This window comes from Gopherus flavomarginatus, chromosome 1 (assembly GCF_025201925.1).
Source record: "Gopherus flavomarginatus isolate rGopFla2 chromosome 1, rGopFla2.mat.asm, whole genome shotgun sequence".
Taxonomy (NCBI): Eukaryota; Metazoa; Chordata; order Testudines; family Testudinidae; genus Gopherus; species Gopherus flavomarginatus.
The window spans coordinates 238,789,179-238,810,335 of record NC_066617.1 but is presented as its reverse complement, the minus strand read 5'-3'; the positions used below and the strand labels follow the sequence as shown (position 1 = coordinate 238,810,335).

The 21,157-nt window shown below is 44.0% G+C and overlaps 2 protein-coding genes across 9 annotated transcripts in view; one reads left to right on the top strand and one right to left on the bottom strand.

The window, feature by feature from the left end:
- PUDP (pseudouridine 5'-phosphatase) overlaps positions 1-5,011 on the bottom strand; it is a 164,377-nt gene extending 159,366 nt beyond the window's left edge. Inside the window, exon 1 of one of the 2 annotated variants that reach the window (XM_050964569.1) lies at positions 4,865-5,011. In XM_050964569.1, coding sequence (XP_050820526.1) covers positions 4,865-4,943 — 79 coding nt within the window. In that variant the 5' untranslated portion in view covers positions 4,944-5,011. The remainder of the gene's footprint in view (positions 1-4,864) is intronic. The other variant, XM_050964578.1, reaches the window with a different exon arrangement.
- STS (steroid sulfatase) overlaps positions 4,440-21,157 on the top strand; it is a 192,460-nt gene continuing 175,742 nt past the window's right edge. For 4 of the 7 annotated variants that reach the window (XM_050963843.1, XM_050963826.1, XM_050963836.1 and 1 more), the window contains exons 1-2: positions 4,440-4,895; positions 20,404-20,561. The gene's annotated coding sequence lies outside the window, so the exon portion shown is untranslated. The remainder of the gene's footprint in view (positions 4,896-20,403; positions 20,562-21,157) is intronic. The other 3 variants (XM_050963873.1, XM_050963864.1, XM_050963883.1) reach the window with 2 other exon arrangements.

Genomic DNA, 21,157 nt, shown 5'->3' with positions numbered 1-21,157 from the left:
TTTAAATCAGATTTATTTTGATAAAATGCTTTTTGAGGAAAAAAACTATCTAAAGAAAGTTTTAATTAAGATACATTATAGCTCAAAGATATCTCATCATGGATTAGGGATTATAAATTCTAATTCTATCATATGGGACAATATATTTATGTAATGCTTAAGAAAAGTTTTGTAAATGAGTTCCAATAGCTCATGGATTAGAGACCCAATCTTATGGGGTTCCAGGGGCTTCTGTATAGATTATTTAGATTAACCTTTCTATCTACCCAATGGGTCTCAGTGCTCAGTCGAGAAGATACCATCAGAGATGCTTAGTTTTGCAGTTCTTAAACTGTGGATTTGTGTCTCGAGAGGTAACATGCTGGTTAACAGCAAACATGTTTTTAAATAAATAAATAAATAAATAAATATACAGAGGAGAGAAATAACATATCTCAACTCTATTGTCCCTCTGCAAATTTGTGTACACAGAGTCAATCCCTTACCTCTCTCTAAAAGTGCAAAGTTTCAAAAAGTTCAATGAATAGAGGATTGTTGGGGGCGGAATAGATCTGCATAAGGAGAAGCCTGGAGATAAATGTGAGAAGCGAAGGACATACGCTTGTTTTGTTAAAATATTATATGTTTGCTGTTGAAGAAAAAAATCCAGAATACTTTACATTGTTGTTTTAGTTAAATAAAACAATCTAAATGTCTGTCTGGTGATGTTCTCCTCCTAATAAAGCATAGCAAGAAAATCCTCCAAATATTAATAATTAACCTGTTGCACTGGAGATAGTTCGCCTCCCAATGACTTCGTAAATACCTGCTTCAATTACCTTCGGTAAATGAAAAAGCAAACAATCATTCATGTTCTGATTTAGCTGTAAAACTAATCTGAAAAGTTTTCAAAATAAGTCACTGTTTAAAAATGTATAGTGTGGGGATTGGTCCTGCTTTGAGCAGGGGGTTGGACTAGATGATCTCCTGAAGTCCCTTCCAACCCTGATATTCTATGATTCCATTATTCTAACTTCTAAAAATGAAGCCTACATCTATCTCCGAGTTGTGAAGAATATGTATTAAGGTTATAACAACCTACAAGAATGAACTTTTATGTAGAAAACCATGATTAAATCGAGTCGTGCTGAATAGTGATTTAAATCACGATTTAAGTCAATTTGATTTAAATCAAATCCACCCTGCTCCAGACATTTTTAACCACTTGAAAGACAGAACCACTATATAGGATCAAATTCTGGAAGCCACCTGACTGCTTGACCTTTTGCTTTCTGAAATTCACAGCTCCTGTTTACCATGTATACTCACAGAGATCATATTAAAGTTGTGACAGAACCCAAGACAGTTAAAGGTTGAAACAAGCCATAAACACTCTGATACCTAATTTATAATGGTGTGCATCGATAAAGTCATTAAGGGGGTGTCCCATTGTGCCTTGTACTGGAAAACACTAAAGTATATTTTAATCTGAACAACAAATATTCTTGTTTTCCCATTTTCATATTACTCTTCTTTTAATGCATTTTTCTGTGTGTACGTTTCCTTCATTTTTAAGAAGGAATCATATTAGTATTTTAGTATAAGAATTACTGAAAAATACAATTTTAATCTGAAAACTACTTCACAGTTTGAAGGAAGGGAAAAAAGTTAGTCTTAATCCAGCTGGCCCAAGCACTTCACTAAATCAGAGCATCTGCACACAAGATGCTGTAGGTGAAGTCTGACTTTTATTTTAACAAACCCAGAAAGTGACACAAAAACTGGCCTGGAGAGATTAATTTAATAACAGTGAAGAGCAGGTTTAATACCTGGAGTGTCCCAAACACAGCAATCTCAGGTCCAAGAATTTGGGATCCCATATAATTAATTTCCCAGTATGATGTACAGCTCACATTCTAGGAAATTCTTAAAGCTGCTTCACTGTATGAACCGCCTGGGTCTGGGGGATTAAACAAGACTCAGAAGACTAATTAATTTCATTTTGTGGTACCTAATAAAAACAGAATCTCAAGTATTATTTATTTTTAATGAGAGACAGTATGGTCTTTCAGAAAAATGCCTTTGGACACTGTCTGTAACTTGAAGCACCAATCTTGAACACACTTATACAAGAGAAGTACAGTTAAAAATCAATGAGACTGCTCACGAAAATAAAGTTATTCATATATATAAATATGTGCAAGCTCAAGACCTACATACACTACTCCTGGAGGAATTCTGCACCACTGCGCATGTGCAGAATTTATGTCCCCTGCAGAAAAGTGTCTTTCTGACAGGGAAGCAAAGGGAAGCCACAAGAGCAGTAATTTGACTCTCCCCAGCAGTATGTTTCAGGGGCCAAAGGCAGCCAGCAGAGAGGCAAATCACTGTGGGGAGGCAGGACTAGGGAAGACCCATCTGGTGGCTCCTACCCTGCGCTCGGCTCAGCTGCTAGTCCCGGCAGGGCTGAGGAGGACAGGACTTCCTCTTCCCTTGCACGGCATCCAGTGCCAGGTCAGATCCACCCCCAGATTTCTCCCCCGGCTGCAAGAAACTCTGCAAACTCTCTCTCCCCTCTCTTCCCCCTCTCCCCATTTCCTGCACCCATCACTCCTTAGCTGCAGTGGGAGGGATTCCTGTTCAGGATCCCCTGCTCCATCCGCTCAACCACAGTGCAGCCAGATCCCCTCATACCCAGACCCTCCTGCCAAGCCTCCCTCCCACACACACGCAGAAGCGTCCTCGATGAGCCCCACTTCCCCTGCACCTGGACCACCCTGACGAGCAACCTGCACCCAGATCTCCACCCAGCTGCATCTGGACTCCCCAATGAGCCCACATCCATACCCCCTTGCCAAGCTCTATCCTCTGCACACCCAGACCCCACCTCCCACTGAGCCCCAACCACCTTCACCTAGACCCCCTGCAGAGTCCCATTACTGTTGCACCTAGAAACCCCCAACAAGCCCCTATGCATCCAGATCCCACACTGGGCTGCCCGCAACCAGATTGACCCACCCAGAGCCCTCTCAACCCACATCTGGATACCCCCACACTAAGCCCCTCCACACTTGGATCCTGCCTTGCTGAGCCTGCCTGCCCACACTTGGTGCAACTGGCACAGAGAGGCATGGCCTGGGGTATTTCTGGGGCAGGCCTGGTCCTTGTGCTATGTCTGGCTGGGTGCAGCCTCACCTAGGGTGACCAGATAGCAAACGTGAAAAATCAGGACAAGGGGGTGGGGAGTAATAGGAGCCTATATAAGGAAAAAACCCAAAAATCAGGACTGTCCCTATAAAATCGGGACATCTGGTCACCCCAGCCTCACCGCTGAGGCTGTGTCCCAGAGGGAGCTACCCAGTGATCTCCCACCTGTGTGCAGCCAGTGGCCTGTGCACCTCAATGCTGTGCTGGAGCCTCCACATTTATTTGACAAATAAAATTTGCAGAATTATAAAATATTGTGTGCAGAATTCCCTCAGGAGTAAATTTTTACTCGTGTTGATAAATTAGACTCTGACTTTGAGGAGCATTGGGGCTGCTAGAAGTTTGTAAAAGTTTTATTTAAATTAAAAATACTAAAAACTAAAAAGAAAAAATCCTATAGATCAATATAAATATTTCCATTAAAAAAAATCAGTGAAAACAGTGAGGTTTAGACAAATTAATATCCCCCTGGAGTGCAGCACTCAGAACCTGAAAGTGAAACTGAGTATAAACATGTGATACTGACTTCACTGACTGGCACTGTTTGGGATGAGAGAACTGCAAAAGGTGAACAAAGTACCTAAATAGTAACACGTTAATGAGCCTTTAAATATTTTTTCTTTTCTTATACAACGTAAGGAACTATGAGCAACACAAGTAAATAAATTTGTTTGCACAATATTTTTAAACTGATGTCCCTTTAAATTAAATGGAGACAATGAATGTGGAAGGGTAAAAATGGATATTTTCCAGAAGGGAAACAGAAAAAATAATGTATATGGTGGGCTAAACCAAAAGGACCTCTCTCATCCAGGAAAGGCATACAAACCCAAACCACGCTTTCCCAGAATTCTTCCAGGTGAAAAGTTTGGTTTCCTACATTATGATACGTCAACTACTTATCAGAACCAAACTCCGTACACAAGGATTACAGTAATCTACAGTAATGGTGCAAAATAAGGCTTTCATCCCGCAGGCACTTATGTACATGCTTAAATACACGAACAGTCCCACGAACTAGTGAAAATCATCAAGGCCCAATGTTACAGCACTACTGTAGAGCTGTAGTCATTCAAGGCAGCAGGGCGGAACAGTGTGTTTTATTTACTTATTACAGGAAGCAACCAACCCGGTTGAAATGAGACCGAGCCTACACTCCAAAACAGCTGCCCCAGTCCTGCCTAAGAGCCAGACTAACACGGCTACCCCTCTGATACTTGAGTCCTGCCTATTGCACTGGAGCTGTAAATTCTCCCGCGGCTTCCCCCTCAAATCAGAATTCAAGCCCGGTTCCTTGCACACCAAGGAGACCAGAGGACTGTCGCAGGCTGGGGACTGAAAACCCCTTTCAAACCCACAGCGGGCTTGGCTTACATAGCTACCCCAGCACGCCCTGGTGGCAGCCCTGTTCAGTGAGGAGGAGGGCACAGGCGAGTGAAGCAATGGTCAGAATAGCAGCAGCCCAGGGAGGGACCCAGCTCGAGCTTGCCCCCGCAGAGAGAGGGCTAGCAGCCAAGGGCGCCACTCAATCACCAGCGCGCGCTGTGCCACCCCTGGACAGGGACACGAGCGGCTGCGCCCGGCCCCTCTCCCGGCGCGGCAGCAGGAAGGGGCCGAACCGCACGGCCGCAGCCTGGCTTGAGAGCGGCCGGGAGCAGCCGAGGCGCGGGCTACGCACCCAGCAGGAGACCGTCCATATCAAAGATCAGGTGGGTGGCGGGCCGCAGCGGAGCGGGGCTGCAGGAGGAAGCGGCCATGGCGGGGCAGCGGCGGGAGCACAAGCCGAGGAGCCGGGCGGCGCAAGCGCTGTTAGCCGCCGGCGAAGGGGAGGCGGGAGCCTGCTGCAGCGTTACTGCTTGATAGTGGGGAAGGCGCAGAGCTGGGGCTGGTGCCGGTGCAGTGCAAGGGCTGCGGGGTGCTCACACGAAGCGCTCTGCGCTGCAGCTTGGGGCCGCGGGCTGCACTGCTTCCCCCCATGCGCCCCAAGGGAGAAGGCAGCGGGTGCTGCAGATTTCTGCCTCTCTCCCTCTAGAGCGGTCTGGATTCGGGAGAGAATCCAAACCATGTCCGGAGAGCATCTGGGCCACAGCCGCAAGAGCAAACTCCATTTGTAGCCAGTGTCACTGAGGCTGTAGGAGCCTCTGTAGTACCCAGGCACAACCCCCACAGTGTATGGAGACCTGGCCAATTTGACAACTAGGCATAACTCCTATCTCTACCCAGAGGCGGAAACAGACTAACGGCATGGCTACACTACGAAATTAGGTCAGTTTTATAGAAGTCGATGTTTATACAGTCCCTACTAAGTGCATTAGGTTGGCGGAGTGTGTCCTGAATACCGTGGCTAGCATTGACTCACAGAGTGGTGCACTGTGGGTAGCTATCCCAAAGTCCCCACTGCCCATTGGATTTCTGGGTTAAGCTCCCAATGCCTCACGGGGCAAAAACATTGTCGCAGGTGGTTTTAGGTGCATGTTGTTAGTCTCCCCTCCTTTCCTCTCTCCTTGAAAGCAATGACAAACAATCATTTCGCGCCTTTTTTCCTGGGTTATCCATGCAGATGCCGTAGTATGGCATGCATGGAGCCCACTCAGCTGCGTACTGCTTTTGTGAGCATTATAACCACCTCGCGCATTATCCTGCAGTATGTGCAGAGCCTAACTAGGAGCCGCCAGCACGAGGAAGATTGTGAGGAGGACGTGTACACACACGTTCCTAAAACCTCGGGATGTGGCAATTAGGATATCATGCTGCAGTGAGGCAGGTTGGTACAGTGAAACACCGATTCTGGACCCAGCAAACAAGCACAGACTGGTGGGACCATCTAGTATTGCACGTCTGGGATGATTCATAGAGTCATAGAATATGAGACTTGGAAGGGACCTCAGGAGATTATCTAGTCCAATCCCCTACTCAAAGCAGGACCAATCCCCAACTAAATCATCCCAACCAGGGCTTTGTCAAGCCTGACCTTAAAAACCTCTGAGGAAGGAGATTCCACCACCTCCCTAGGTAAACCATTCCAGTGGGGTGGGGCCACAAATGAGGGGTCCAGAATGCGGGAGGGGGCTCAGGGCTGAGAGAGGGAGTTGGGGTTGGGAGGGGGCAAGGTCTTCGGCTAGGGGGATGTGTGCTCTGGAATGGGGCTGAAGATCAGGGATTTGGGGTGAAGGAGGAGGCTCCAGGCTGAGGCCAAGGTGTTCAGACTTTTGGAGGGGGCTCAGGGCCAAGGCAGGAGGTTGGGGTGCGGTAGGGGATGTGGGCTCTAGATGTGGGTGTAGGATCTGGAATGGAGTTGGGAATGAAGAGTTTCGGGTGCAGGAGGGGGTGTGAGCTCTGGGAGGGAATTTGGTTGCGGGAGGGGGATCAGGGCTGGGGCAGGAGGTTGGGGTGCGGGAGGGGATTCAGAGTGTGGGCTCTAGCTGGGTGCCACTTATCTCAGGCGGCTCTCAGAAGTGGCCAGCATGTATGGACAGCTCCTAGGCACAGGGGCCTGGGAGCTCTGCCTATGCCCGCAGGCGCCGCCCCCATAGCTCTCATTGGCCACGGTGGGAGCTGCGAAGCTGGCACTCAGGGCGAGGGTGGAACGTGGAGCCCCCTGGCCCTGATGCCTAGGAACTGGACATGCCTGCTGCTTCTGGGAGCCGCGCAGAGCCAGGGCAGGCAGGGAGCCTGCCTTAGCCCTGCTGTGCCGCCGACCAAACGTTTAGCAGCCTGGTCAGCGGTGCTGACCGGAGCCACCAGAGTCCCTTTTTGACCTGGCGTTCCAGTCAAAAACTGGACCGCTGACAACCCTGACTGCAGAGTTAAATCGATGCAAGACAGCTTACATCGATCTAGCTATGGAAGTGTCTACACTTAAATTTCACTTCAGCTGACATAACTGACCCGCTATGCCCACTTGATAACTTCACCTCCATGAGAGATGTAGAGTCAAAATTGATGTAATTTGGTCAGCACAGCGTTAGTGTAGACACTGCAGTGCTTATGTTGACTGTTACTAGGTTTCAGGAGCCATCCCACAATGCCCCACACTGATAGTACAATCAGTACAAGTGCTGCTGGTGAGGATGTGCACCGCCAACACAGGGAACAAAGTATAGACATGCACAAGCTGTGTAATTACAGCGGCAGCCAAGACTATCCCTAGGGGGATCTGGGGTCAAGGACAAGCCCCACCTCCCATCCGAGGGGTAGGAGAGGGGCAGCCCAATTTGCCATACCCTAGGGATGACTCTGGAGGCAGCTGTATGCTAAGATAAGTTAGGTCAACTTCATTTTGTAGTGTAAACATGGCCCTTGTCTCAGATACCAAGTATGTCACTTTTCCTAATAATTGTATCAACCGGGAATTGGATTGTGATCTTTAAAAAGCAAACAAACACACACAATGCATGGACAAAAGAAAAAAATGTGAATCTGTTATGTGGCAAATTACTTTAAAATTGACGCAATGCTTAGAATACCAGCGTAGCAATTGCTTCAAAAGCTGCTGTAAGAGTGTAGGCAGTTTATCAGGGGTTTCTTGCAAGGATTTGTTTATCAAACATGTCTAACAAATACTAGTGTAGTCATTGATTAGAAGGGTAGTTGTACATATAATTTAATACATTTTCCCTAATATTCTAATTAATGTAGTTTTGTCACCTACATTAGTTGATAACGTGACGTCAGTACTCACTGACTACAAGAAATTACATCAGAATGAGCCATGTAACATGAGACAGCGATTTTCATATGCAAAAAGGAATGTTTTCTGTACAAATTCCTTCTAACATTTTGAAAATGTAACCAATCTTTACCAAAAAATTGGTCTATTTCATCCAGAGCTTTTGAATATGTTAAAAATTGGTGAATCGCAGACAGACCCCATTCTATAAATCAAACAATCGTATTCTAAGGGAGACTAGTCTTACAGCTGGATGCTCTGCATTACAAAATCATATTATGTTTAAACGTGATTGTGATCAAGTTAGCTGCCCGAAAGATGACCGTAATTTGTCCTACTCTACATTGGCTGGGTCAATTGTGATCAGCATTATGTCAGCTAATTCTTCACAGTTACATTCCAATACAAGAATATCCTCCAATATAAATAGGGAAGCCCCCTTAGATTTATTCAATATAATTACACCCACTTAATGAACAAATGAAGGTGGGGAAAGTCCAAGCAGACACAATAAGGTCATAGTATAGTATCATCACAAACAACTAAAATAGCTAATTCCAGTTTTATTGGATGCCTTTACATAATCTGACTCATAAATATCACAACAATAGTGTTTTCTTGAAACTAGAGAAGAAAAAAAAAAGAAGGGTGTGAAGGGAAATGGTATAACTGTCTTTCTTATTTTAATGACTTTATTTTTAATTTTAAACTTTTCCATGTGATGTGATGAAGCATGACCCATTTAAATCATTTGTTCAGTTGTGATTTGTGAGAACATTCAGTGGGGCATTGGTCCTGCACCTGGTAATGCACCTGGCATTGGTCACTGTCGGTAAACAGGGTACTAGGCTGGATGGACTTTTGGTCTGACCCAGCATAGCCATTCTTATTTGAGATTAGTGATACCCAGAAGGCTAATAAGGAGCCATGGTCTGCTTGGTGAGAAGGATGGAAATGGGATATAGAGATACAATCATGCTGATAGGCCCTGAACCTGCACAGATTAAGCAAATGCTTAACTTTACATACTGTGAATAGTCTCAATGACTCTCGGTGCATATAGCTAAGCATGTGCATAAGTCTTTACACCAGTGGTTTTCAATCAGGAGTGCATGTACCCTGGGGGTACATGGAGGTCTTCCAGGGGGTACATCAACTCATTTAGATATTTGCCTAGTTTTACAACAGGCTACAAAAAAAGCACTAGTGAAGTCAGTACAAACTAAAACAGGATTTCTCAAACAGGGGTCGCCACTTGTATAGGGAAAGCCTCTGGCAGGCCAGGCTGGTGTGTTTTCCTGCCCCATCCGATCGCAACTCCCATTGACCTGGAGCAGTGATCTGCGGCCAGTGGGAGCCGTGATTGGCCAGACCTCTGGATGGGGCAGGTAAACACACCAGTCCGGCCCACCAGGAGCTTTCCCTACATAAGCGGTGATCCATGTTTGAGAAACCCTGAACTAAAATGTCATACAGACAAATGACTTGTTTATACTGCTCTATATACTGTACACTGAAATGTAAGTACAATATTTATATTCCAATTCATTTATTTTGTAATTATATGGTAGAAATGAGAGAGTAAGCCCTTTTTCAGTAATAGTGTGCTGTGACACTTTTGTATTTTTATGCCTGATTTTATAAGCAAGTAGTTTTTAAGTGAGGTGAAACTTGGGGGTACGCAAGACAAATCAGGCTACTGATAGGGTTGCAGTAGTCTGGAAAGGTTGAGAGACATTGCTTTTTTTTACATGATCAGGGCCTTACTTGGTATGATCACGTGTGAAGGGTCAATTATATTTTGTTGTTTTTTAATAAATGTAAATTAACACCCTGTGGCCTATACTGGAAAAGGATGTTTTTAAAAATACCTCAGTTCCAAAAAAGAACAACTTTCTTAGGTTTCGTACAGACAGAGAGAATTTCACCTATAGGCAACATCTGTTGGAAATGTTCAGGTGCATGTGAGTGCAACTGAATGCCCAGTTAGGGGCGTGATAGCCAGTTTTAGATATGAAGTTCAAGTACAATTTTTTTGTGTTATGTTACTTCAGTGTCATTCCCTAACTCAGGACCTGGGCACTGATTCAGGAAAGAATTTAAGCAGTTACACAACTTTAAGTCAATGAAACTTAAGACCATGCTTAAGAACTTTTCTGTGTTGCATTGGACTTGGTGTGCTTTCAGAATTGTGTATCTGCCCTGAAGTCATTTGGATCATACCCTTAAAAACAAAGGAAAGATTTACATATTTTTCTTAAGTTATTGAATTCTGAAATGCATTGATGAGAGTGTGTAACATTTTTTGAAATCTTGTTATAAGACCTGAGACTGTTCAGAAACATGGTCCCAGAAATAGCAGTCTTTACAGAAGTGATAGAAACATGTTTTACCGTATGTACCACTCTGAATTTACTTTTGTTTTTCTTGTTGTCCTGCAGACAGCTGTGGCAAAGAGGATAAATGGATCTAAATCTATTTTGCTTTGAATTTTAAAAGAAGTCTAAAGACAAAAATAACCCAGTAACTTAGAAGCCTTCACAATGACTTAAATAAAAGCTTGTAAACCCGTTATTAATAATACATTACCTGGAGTGATTTATAATTAAATGAAATGAACAAACTGAAATTCAAGATAGTTGCAATACTTGAGTCTGCTAAATCCTAATAAAAGAAGCACATTCCAATTGTAAGGGACTGGGGCATAGTGGTCACAGTTAGGCTGATGTCCACAAGTCAATGACAGTCACAAGGCAGCAGTCAGAGAGCAGGGAATAGAGTAATCACTAGAGCCGGGATGAATAAGCAAGAGTCACGCTCAGAGTCAGGCTGGGGTCAGAGACCAGAGAGCACAGTTAGTTGCTAGGCTGGAATCAGAAGGCAAGAGTCAGGGTCGGAGTCAGGCTGGGGTCAGAAATGGGAGAGACTGAAAGCAAAGTGAGATCTGGCATCACAACAGGCCAGAATCCTGTGTGGTGTCCAGACAATTCCCTGCGGCACCCTCCAGCATTAAATAGTGAGCATGAGCCAATCAGAGGGCTGCAGGGTGATATCATTCTGGATCATTTGGGAAGTACTTCCTTTAGTGCTTAATCTCCATAGTGCTTCTTGGATACAGCTCTGCATGGCCCAAAGTGGGAAAGTTAGCTACTGCCCGTTCTGCAGGCCTGGGTTCTAGTCCAATAGATCTTTATATGAATAGTGAGTGTTACAGCAAAAATCTTTCACCTTGAGAACATGAATCAAGTTACTTTCATTGTTTCTGCTTGTGTTCTTACAATTGAAAGAGAATATGAGCCCCTCACAGCTGACTGGCAGAGGGCCTTTCATACTGTAGCTCCTATCAGGCCTGATACACTCTTTGCGCTAACCTGCTGTTTAAGTATCTTGATGAATCAGTCGTAACATGTATCAAAGGCACAGTAAATTCAGTTAGTTTTCGGAATAACATGCAATATTCCAAGCAGAGGAACATACAATAAAAGTTTAATTTACTTTCACAAATAGCAACAGTATTTGTAAAACAGGAAACTCATCCCCAAAAGACACATAACCCCAAAAGTTACCTTCACTTCAATGCTAAGTAACTAGAAGGCAAAGTCTTAACCTCAGTGATCCCACACAATCAAATATGTGGGCATGACTTTGATAGCCTGGTAGTTCCTGCGGTTACTTGATCCTCAGACATTCCCTCTAGGTTTTTCTAAAGTGAACAATATCTCACTGTGATGCTGCAGGATTTAAGGACTCCTAGATTTCCACTTCATCATCCATAGCAGCTCACAACCATGCTAAAGGCATAGTCCTAATTTCCACCAGGCATGAGTAATGCAGTCATACAAATCTCATGCCAATAGAACACAGGGGCACCCGGGGGGCGGGGGCAAGTGGGGCAATTTGCCCCAGGCCCTGGGCTCCTCAGGGGCCCCCACGAGAATGGCTGAGGCTCCCTCCCCGGCCCTGGCCCAACCCCGCCTCTGCCCCTCTCCTGAAGCCTCAGCGGATCCAGGAGTGCCCCCTTACCATGTGACTCTGAGTGGGGAGGAGCTCAGGCCCCGCCAGAGCCATGCTGCATCTCTGTTCAGGGACGCTCCTGGAAGCGGCACGCTGAGGCTCCAGGTGAGGGGGGAGCCGGGAGTAAGGGGCCCGGGAGGTTGGATAAGGGGCAGGGAGTCCCAGGACTCAGGACTCAGCGGGGTGGTGGATAGGGGTTGGGGCAGTCAGGGGACAGGGAGCAGGGGTGGGGTCCCGGGTGGTGGTGGGGGGGGTCTCTGGGGGACGGTGACGGGACTAGGAGCAGGATGGGTTGGGGATTCTGAGGGGGTGGACAGTCGGGGGGCAGGATGTGGGTGGGGGTCGAATAGGAGGCAGGGCCAGGCTGTTTGGGAGGCACAGCCTTCCCTACCCTAAAGCTCATTCAGCAGTTTGAGGCTTGCAGAAGAGCCAAGCTGTTAGTTTTTCCATTAGGGCTACCATCCCTTTCACTTCTCAAATGCCAAATTATAGTCTATATTTTATTTCAGTGCCATAGGGAGATTCATGTCAGGGGAGGGTAGCTTCATTTAAAATTAGCCACTAGGGGAGGGATCACATGAGAAGAGCAATATCCTACACCACCTACCTCCTTCCCAGCCCTACCAAGAGAGACCCCCGTCCCCTGCATTCCCTCAGGCTTCAAAGGGGTTAATTCATTGGTTCTCAAACTTTTGTGCTGGTGACCACTTTCACATAGCAAACCTCTGATTCCAACCCTCCCCCTTATAAATTAAAAACACTTTTTTATATATTTAACACTATTATAAATGCTGGAGGCAAAGTGGAGTTTGAGGTGGAGACTAATAGCTCACGACCCCCAGTAGTAGCCTCGTGACCCCCTGAGGGGTCCCAAATCCCAGTTTGAGAATCCCTGGGTTAATTTAATTTTAGCACCCTGTATCCATTCACATGCTTGTGCTATTTTGAGCATTTCAGTTTTCACAACATAGGCTCATCCCGGGTTCTGGAACAAGCTCAAATGCTCAGTTCGTGGAGTATGTACATAAACTATAATAAAGACAAACCCACAGTAATCGTCTCCAGTTTGTGAGGGACCCCATGGAGCCGTCTCTAGGAAACAGATAAATGCATGGAGGTTAAGTCCATTAATGGCTATTAGCCAGGACGGGTAAGAATTGGTGTCCCTAGACTCTGTCAGAGGGCGGAGATGGATGGCAGGAGAGAGATCACTTGATCATTACCTGTTAGGTTCTCTCCCTCTGGAGCACTTGGCATTGGCCATTGTCATAGACAGGATAGTGGGCTGGATGGACCTTTGGTTTGACCCAGTATGGCTGTTCTTATGTTGTAACCTAAATGAACCCAAAGTTATGGAGACAGATATGAGTCAAGGAAGCCAGCAGAGTATCAGAAACCTGGAAAAATCTCTTACTGGATGGGCTCGGGCGTTTGGTCACAAGCTGAGGTGGTTCAAAACTTTTAGATTTTTTTTGAGCAGAATTTTTTTTATTGTTTCTTTAAACAATCAAACACAGCAAGCAGCAAATATTTGGCCACACACTTCTGAAACCCAAAACCATATTCAGGTTTTGGCCGACTAGTTTCAGCTTTTCAATTAAAAAAAACACAACAAATCCTGAAGGAAAGCAGACATTGTCTGTGATTTTTTTCTGCTTTTTAAAAACCTTTAGTTTTTGATCCAAAAAAAGTTTTGACAGAAAATATTTGTCCAACCCTTTTAACGAGCTTTAGTGCCTTTTAGCAGTAGCTGATGCTGAGAACCAGTGATACCTTGTAAAGAAGTTTTCTCAAAACTGGGTTTATGCCGAGATGCGAAAGGTTTATTTTTCCCAGGGCTTCCCGTGCAGGGGGGAGCAAGTGGTGCAATGGCCCTCACAAGAATATAATATTGTATAGTATTGCAATTTTTTTATGGAAGGAGCCCCTAAAATTGCTTTGCCCCAGGCCCCCTGAATCCTCTGGGCGGCCCTGATAGAACATTCATATTACATCACACCATTATTTATTCTGTGCCAAATCCTAAAGCACCCGAATGCTTCCTGGTCTGTTCAGGCTTGACTGATCTTCAGGTTGTCATGATGGTACAGTAAGGGATGCAGAGTACAAGGTGTCTTGACTAGTCTGGAAGGCCCAGATTTACCAAGGTATTTAGGCTCCTAGCTTCCAGTGAAATCAATATATTTGTGTATATGGGCCAAAGTGCTCTGGACATTTCACTGACTCTGCGGATCCTGACACTCACTTCTCTTGTGCAGGATCCATAGAGGCCACTACTATCCTGAAGCAGCAGAAGCCCCAACAGAGTCACTTGTGTGGAGTGAAGAAAGAAAAATATTTAGGAATCAAGGTTCTTACTGTGAACCCTCCAAAAACTTGATAGAAAGGATATTGGGAATTTTAGGAATCAGGAAACATCAGGGGCCCTCTCTCCTTCTCCCTGAGATTGGGGGCCAATCAAATTGCTAGTTGAATGCTCTGTGTATATTGTTACATATATATGGTACAAGAAAGAAAGAAAGATGCAACGTGACCAAGTTAAAATATAATACTTATAATAAATACATTATTAATCAACCAGCAAATGAGTACGATATATACAATGGACTATAGCATACAATTGATGTTCAAGCAGAGCTCTGTTGAAATGAGTGAGGAGTTGTGATTAAAAATCAGTGGTATTATGATCTTGTGGACTGTATTTTATTTCAGACAGAATTTGGAATTCTAATTAACTTATTTTATCACTTGATGGAAATATTTTCCTAACCTGTCTATTTCTTTTGTCTGAAGTAGTGCACTATAGCTTTTTTCCTGAACTGCTGTGTTGCGTCCTATGCCTAGATCAGAAGTCATTCCAAAATGGTCAGTTAAGAGATATATAGCAGAGAAGACCTGCTCAGCAACAAGTGCACCAGCAATAAATTCCTCCAGAGCTTTAAACCTAAACAGAAATTCATACGTTTATTTTTTTTCTGCAAAGTAGAAGAGATATGCACAACAGATGAGTGTTCCTATTTTCTCTTTAACTGGCAAGTAATTGAACCAAGAACAATGAAGAGATTTTTGTGATCTTTTTTCACTGACTCGTCCTCCCTTGCAGTTTTTTCTCTCTCCACAGTAATAAATAAATAAATAAATAAATAAAATAAAACCCTTCTATGGCTGCTATAGGGCCTGAATCTGCACCACTTAAGTCAAAGGGAGCTTTGTCATTGATTTCAGTAGGTGCAAGATCAGGTCTGTAATGATAAGACAACACTAATCGCTCAATTAAAACTAGCTAAATATGCAGAAATATAGAAGTCCTTAAATTTACCTACTTTCCCTGTAAGAAAATGGAATGTTCCCAAAGGAGCATGTTTGTCTGGAAGATTGACAGTCCCCATTCAGGCACCTGAATAAGTAAGTAACTAGACGTGGGACCGTCATCTCATCCATCTAAACATAATTCTAAAATTTGGGGAAACTTTGCGGACTGCAACACTTTTTCATATCAATGAGTGATATCAATGGGACTACTCATGGAGTAAGGTGCTGTTCAACATAAAGAAGAGTATCAGAATCTGACCGTCTAATGTCAAGGTGATAAGCTTTCTGCTTCAATGTATGATTCAAATCTCACTTGCAGTATTCAAAATTTCCTGTCACAATCTACAGTATGCGTTCTGATGCCACTCGTCTAATTAAAAAATTAAACCTATATCTTTATGGGCAACCACTGCTCATTTATTTCATAATTGAAATTATAAATTTAAATATTACTCTTAATTAAAAGAGGTCTACGGATAAATATCTAACTCATGAAGAGCAAGTACTTAATACAAATTGAAAGGGATTTGTGCGGGCTCCAAGTATGAGAAATGAATTCATCATAAATCCGATGATGCAGCTATCTACAAAATAGGTTACAGAATGATTTGTTTTGTAATTATTTCATAAATATTAGACCTGTCATTTAGACCATTTGGTACCACAATCTATAACAGATTAGCATTGTGTTAACAACTGCATTTGACAGCCTTACTCCATAATCTACTGTAATAGTTTTAACTGAATTTTTTAGCCTAACAACTGTGCCGTCATCTGAAACAGAAAAAGTAGTTTAATGCAATTTCCTAAAAGCTAATAACAAGATTTCCAATATTAATAGTAATGTATATTCTAATTATGTAAAAGGTGTCAACCTGAAATCAGTCACCTCATGCTGGGATCCTGTCTGATCTTGCAAACTGCACAGGATCAAATTGAGTTCTTGGATGGGAGAACTCTTAGGAAAACCTAGGTGCAGGAAACATTGGATTTGATTCAGTAAGTGGCACTCTTGTCTCTGAATCTGTATCAGAGCAAACTTCTTGCATCATGTTGGAGGACCTCTGCAGTTAGAGCTGGGATTGATGTACAGTTATTAAAGATCTCATGTTGCTTTATTATGTACGAGTAAGTGTGTCAATTCTGGTAACCTGGCCAAATTTAAACTAGGCCAGATATAGATTCAGGTCAGCGGTGGCTCCAGGCATCGGCGCTCCAAGCGTGTGCCTAGGGCAGCAAGCCGTGGGGGGCACCCTGCCGGTCCCTGCAAGGGCAGCAGTCAGGCTGCCTTCGGCAGCATGCCTGCGAGAGATCCGCCGGTCCCATGGATTTGGCGGCAATTCAGTAGCAGGTACGCCAAAGCCGTGGGACCGGTGGACCTCCCGCAGGCAAGCCGCTGAAGGCAGCCTGCCTGCTGTGCTTGGGGTGGCAAAAAAGCTAGAGCCGCCCCTGATTCAGATGCGTAACTTAAAACATCATTTTGGCATTTAGATAACAAGATATTAGGCTTTGGGTTTTGCAGGATACACAGATTGCTGAAGTGTTGAGAAATTCCTTTTTTCACCTTATCTAGTTAAGAAGCCTTGTACACTCTTCTCACATGGACACAGTCAATATTATCCACTTCCATCATTTCCATGTTCTACTCATAACTGACTTTATCTAGAATTTGACACAATCACTACAAAAATACCAAATCTGGTAACACATATTTCTAATTCCTCATTAGCAATATAAGTGAGTATCACCACAGATAATCACAGATTCCACTGGCTCCCAATGTGGTTCAAATAGTAATTCTAAGTCTCAGTTCTATTATACAAGGTATTCCTGGAGTTATCGAATACTCCAGAAATTATCCTTCCACAATACCCATTGGTGAATATGTTCCACAGAGTGATCCAATCAAATAGACCCAGGTTCTGACTATTTGGCAGTGAGAACAAAATTATTCTTGCTTTTGGAATCCCTATTGAGATTTTTTTTTTTCTAGAGATATCAGACTAAGGCCATGACAAGCAGTGAACTGATCAAGGTGCAAAACACACCTTTTCATTGAAGTTTTTCTACAGTATATATTCATCTTTTTGTTTCTTCATTCATTTGTTTTAAATCATAGCCACACAAAGTCCAGAGGAACCGAATAATGTTGTTGTTTTGGGATTCTGTAATTATATACAGTATGTCCTAAAACTATCTACCTCTTAGATTTCAGGATGATCGAAGGTTTTAAAAGTGCAGAAATATGGAAAGTTAAACTAAAAGAAGTCTCTCTCCATATATAACTCTTTTAATGGTGTCTGTCCTTTGAACCCATATTTAAGACCAGAGGAGCATTTGTAGACGTATTTGGAGATATTGTAAACTCTGTGATTAGATTGGATTAGAGTGCAGGATCATTCAACCATTTCGTATTAAATATGAATTTGTCAACCATGGTTGCGCCAAAGGTTTATGTACTGCCCGATCCAACAAAGCGTTTAAGCACTGAGTTAACTCTAAGCATGCGAGTAGTCTTGTTTAAGTCAACAGGACTGCTCAACTACTTAAAGGACATGCTCAAGTTCTTAGTTGGACTGGGACCCAAAGTTCAACTTTCCTGACATTCTTTGTGATCATTGGGTTTTCCATGTGCTCCTTTCTGACAGCAGCTCACATCTTCACTGAACATATAAAGAGTGGGCCACCTTCTAGCTTACCCATTTGATCCAATGCTCCATACCTTTGTGCCCTCTTTCTCTTTCTGATCAGAATTTAGAAGAAAACCTAGTTTTCCTAATCTCTGAGAATGATCCATAGGTATTGTTCCCATACCAACCTAAACACAGATATTTCTTTATAAGAACAACACTATTACAGATCTGAGAGAAAATCAAAGCAAATAAAAGTGAAGTGCTATACAATCTTATATACACCTCTACCTCGATATAATTCTGTCCTTGGGAGCCAAAATATCTTACCGCATTATAGGTAAAACCGCACTATATCGAACTTGCTTTGATCTGCTGGAGTGCGCAACCCCACCCCACCGGAGCACTGCTTTACCACATTATATCCGAATTTGTGTTATATCGGGGTAGAGGTGTATTTTTTTCTTTTAATGTCTGGTCAGAAACACCACTGGTAGTAAGTCAGGTTATAATATGTGTGTGTCCTTCAGGCTTACAGTTTCTCTTACTAGGCTCATCTCCAATAGGAAAATTACCTGTTGCTTACAGCAGATGCTGTAAATAGTTTAAGTGCTAGTATCGACAGACAAAACTATTTTCAGCACCAAGAGAAAACATGGCTGAGACCATGTTTCACCATAAGTCAAATGGAACCTCTAACTCTTATTAGCATCCCAGTCCTAGTTCCCAGCCCTGCTGTGTTAGTGAAGTCATTCAGTTATAATATTAAGTCTCTTTAGTCCTTTGGTGTAAAGATCCCTTAAAATCCATTGATTTCTAATCAAATACAAGTTATACAAAAGCAGCAAAGAATCCTGTGGCACCTTATAGACTAACAGACGTTTTGGAGGATGAGCTTTCGTGGGTGAATACCCACTTCGTCGGATGCATCCGACGAAGTGGGTATTCACCCACGAAAGCTCATGCTCCAAAACGTCTGTTAGTCTATAAGGTGCCACAGGGTTCTTTGCTGCTTTTAAAGATCCAGACTAACACGGCTACCTCTCTGGTAAGTTATGCAAAAAACATTAAGATCAATACCATTTCCGTTTTATGTTCTAATTCTTCCAATATTCAATTAGTAGACAGCTTATTTTTTCCTCTTCTGTCACTTAGCCTGTAGCACTTCAACAGAACCCTCTAAATCTTTTGCATATCATTTTGGTCAAAATAAAGTCTATTTACATAACTTTGTTGTTGTGATTCCAGATTGAACCATTATGAATTTTCAAACTAGGGTTGCCAACCCTCCCAGTTTTACTGGGAGTCTCCTGGAATCAGGCTTTATCTCATGGAGGCTACTGCAGCCAAACCAGGAGATTTTAGGCGCTAAAAGTCCGGTGGCGCAGCGGAACTATGGCAGGCTTGCTGCCTGCCCTGGCCCCGCGCTGCTCCCGGAAGCGGACAGCATGTCCCTGTGGCCCTTGGGGGAGGCGGGGGCAGGAACTCTCTGCATGTTGCCCCCACCCCCAGCGCTGACTACGCAGCTCCCATTGGCCAGGAACTGTGACCAATGGGAGTTGCGAGGGCAATGCCCATGGGCAGGCGCAGCACGTGGAGATGGCCTCTTAGCCCCACTGCCTAAGGGCTGTTGCCAGAGGGATATGCTGGTCACTTTCGGGGGCCTCCCAAGGAAAGCAACATCCCCTTCACCCCCTCCTGCATCCCAACCCCCTGCCCCAGCCCAGAGCCCACACCCCACACCCACGCTCCCTCTCTGAGCCCACACCCCCTCCTGCATCCTAGACTTCTGCCCTAGGCTCAGCCGGGAGCCTCCTCCTACATTCCGAATCCCTCAGCCCCATCCCAGAGCACAAACCCCCTTCCACACCTCAACCGCCTACCCCAGACCAGTGAAAGTGAGTGAAGGTGGGGGAGAGCAAGTGACGGAGGGAGGGGGGCTTAAGTGAATGGGGGCAGGGCCTTGGGGAAAAGGCGGGACAGAGCGTGAGGCAAGGTTGTTTGACTTTGTACGATTAGACAGTTGGTAGCACTATTTCAGATTAATTTAGCAATCTTGTCATTTCAATTAGGTCAGGTCTATATTGCAGTTTTAGTCAGACTATTGTATACCCAGACAATCTCAGATCCCTTTACTAGTGTTTGTATCAGAGAACAGTATGTGCATTTCAGAAAGACAGGAAAATATCAAATCGCCTCTTTTCTCTCCTTATGAAAGCTTCTGCTGCGCCCAATGTACGGCTTGTTGTGGCTGTTCAAAGCAACGTCTCTCAGTGGCTGCCAGAAGACATTACTTCTAAGATTTTCGCTTATGGAGAGAAGAGGTGGATGAAAAATTTTAAGATATATATATAAATAAAAAAATGTGGATGACATTTCTTACAAAATATTTAAATAAAACGTGAAGACTTTGTTGATGTTTTTCAACAAGATGTAAGACAGTGGCAAGGGATATAGTTTTACAAATCTGAAGGGTTCACTGCAGAGCTAGTGAATAAATGGCAGAAGAGGTGTTTTCATGTGTTTTTAAAAGTTTTAAATAAACACAGTAAAACATGAAGGCTAGCCATTGAAATCTCAATTGTTTGATAGGTGTCACACTACAAGTATGCTGTGACGGGTGGGACCTTCCCATCCAGGATGCCACCTGATGTGCTGGAGTTCCACTTCACTTCTGTTCCACCAACCTGGACTTCCTCATCCTGTCCTTGCTGTGTCAGACCCCCAAGCCTTCTCTAGCACACACACAGGTAAGGCCACACTCAGCTGCAAACACAGACTGAAATCAGCTCTCTGTGGGAGGATTCAGCTCGGGACTTCACCTAGCACTCATGTGCACACCTTCTTTGGGCCCGGGGTGCCACTGCTGCTCGAGGACTGCTGCTCCAGTGATGCCTGGAGCTGCCGATGCAGCAGCTGGCCTTGGGACTGCTCCAGCTGCTCGGCCAGCCCTGGGGTCAGCTGCACTGGCTGCTGCAAAAGTCATGGAGATCCCGGGAAGTCACAGAATCCTTAATTATCGGCCCTGGAGAAAGGATGTGATTTTGTAGTCAGCACAGGAATGGGAGCTATTCACTCTGGCACCAACTCACTAACATGTCTTTCAATTGTCTCTCTCTCTTACTTAGTTTCTTTATATACAATATGAGAAGAATAATATGTATCTCACAAGCATTTTGTGAAGCTAAATTAATACTTGCAAAGGGCTTTAATATCCCTTGATAGAAGTTACTATGTAAATGCTCAGTAGGATATTTTACTATACTCACGGTAGAATGAACATTAAATTGCATCTTGGATTCTCTCTTTCCCTGTTTCCTACAGTGTGTTTCTAATTAATTTGAAT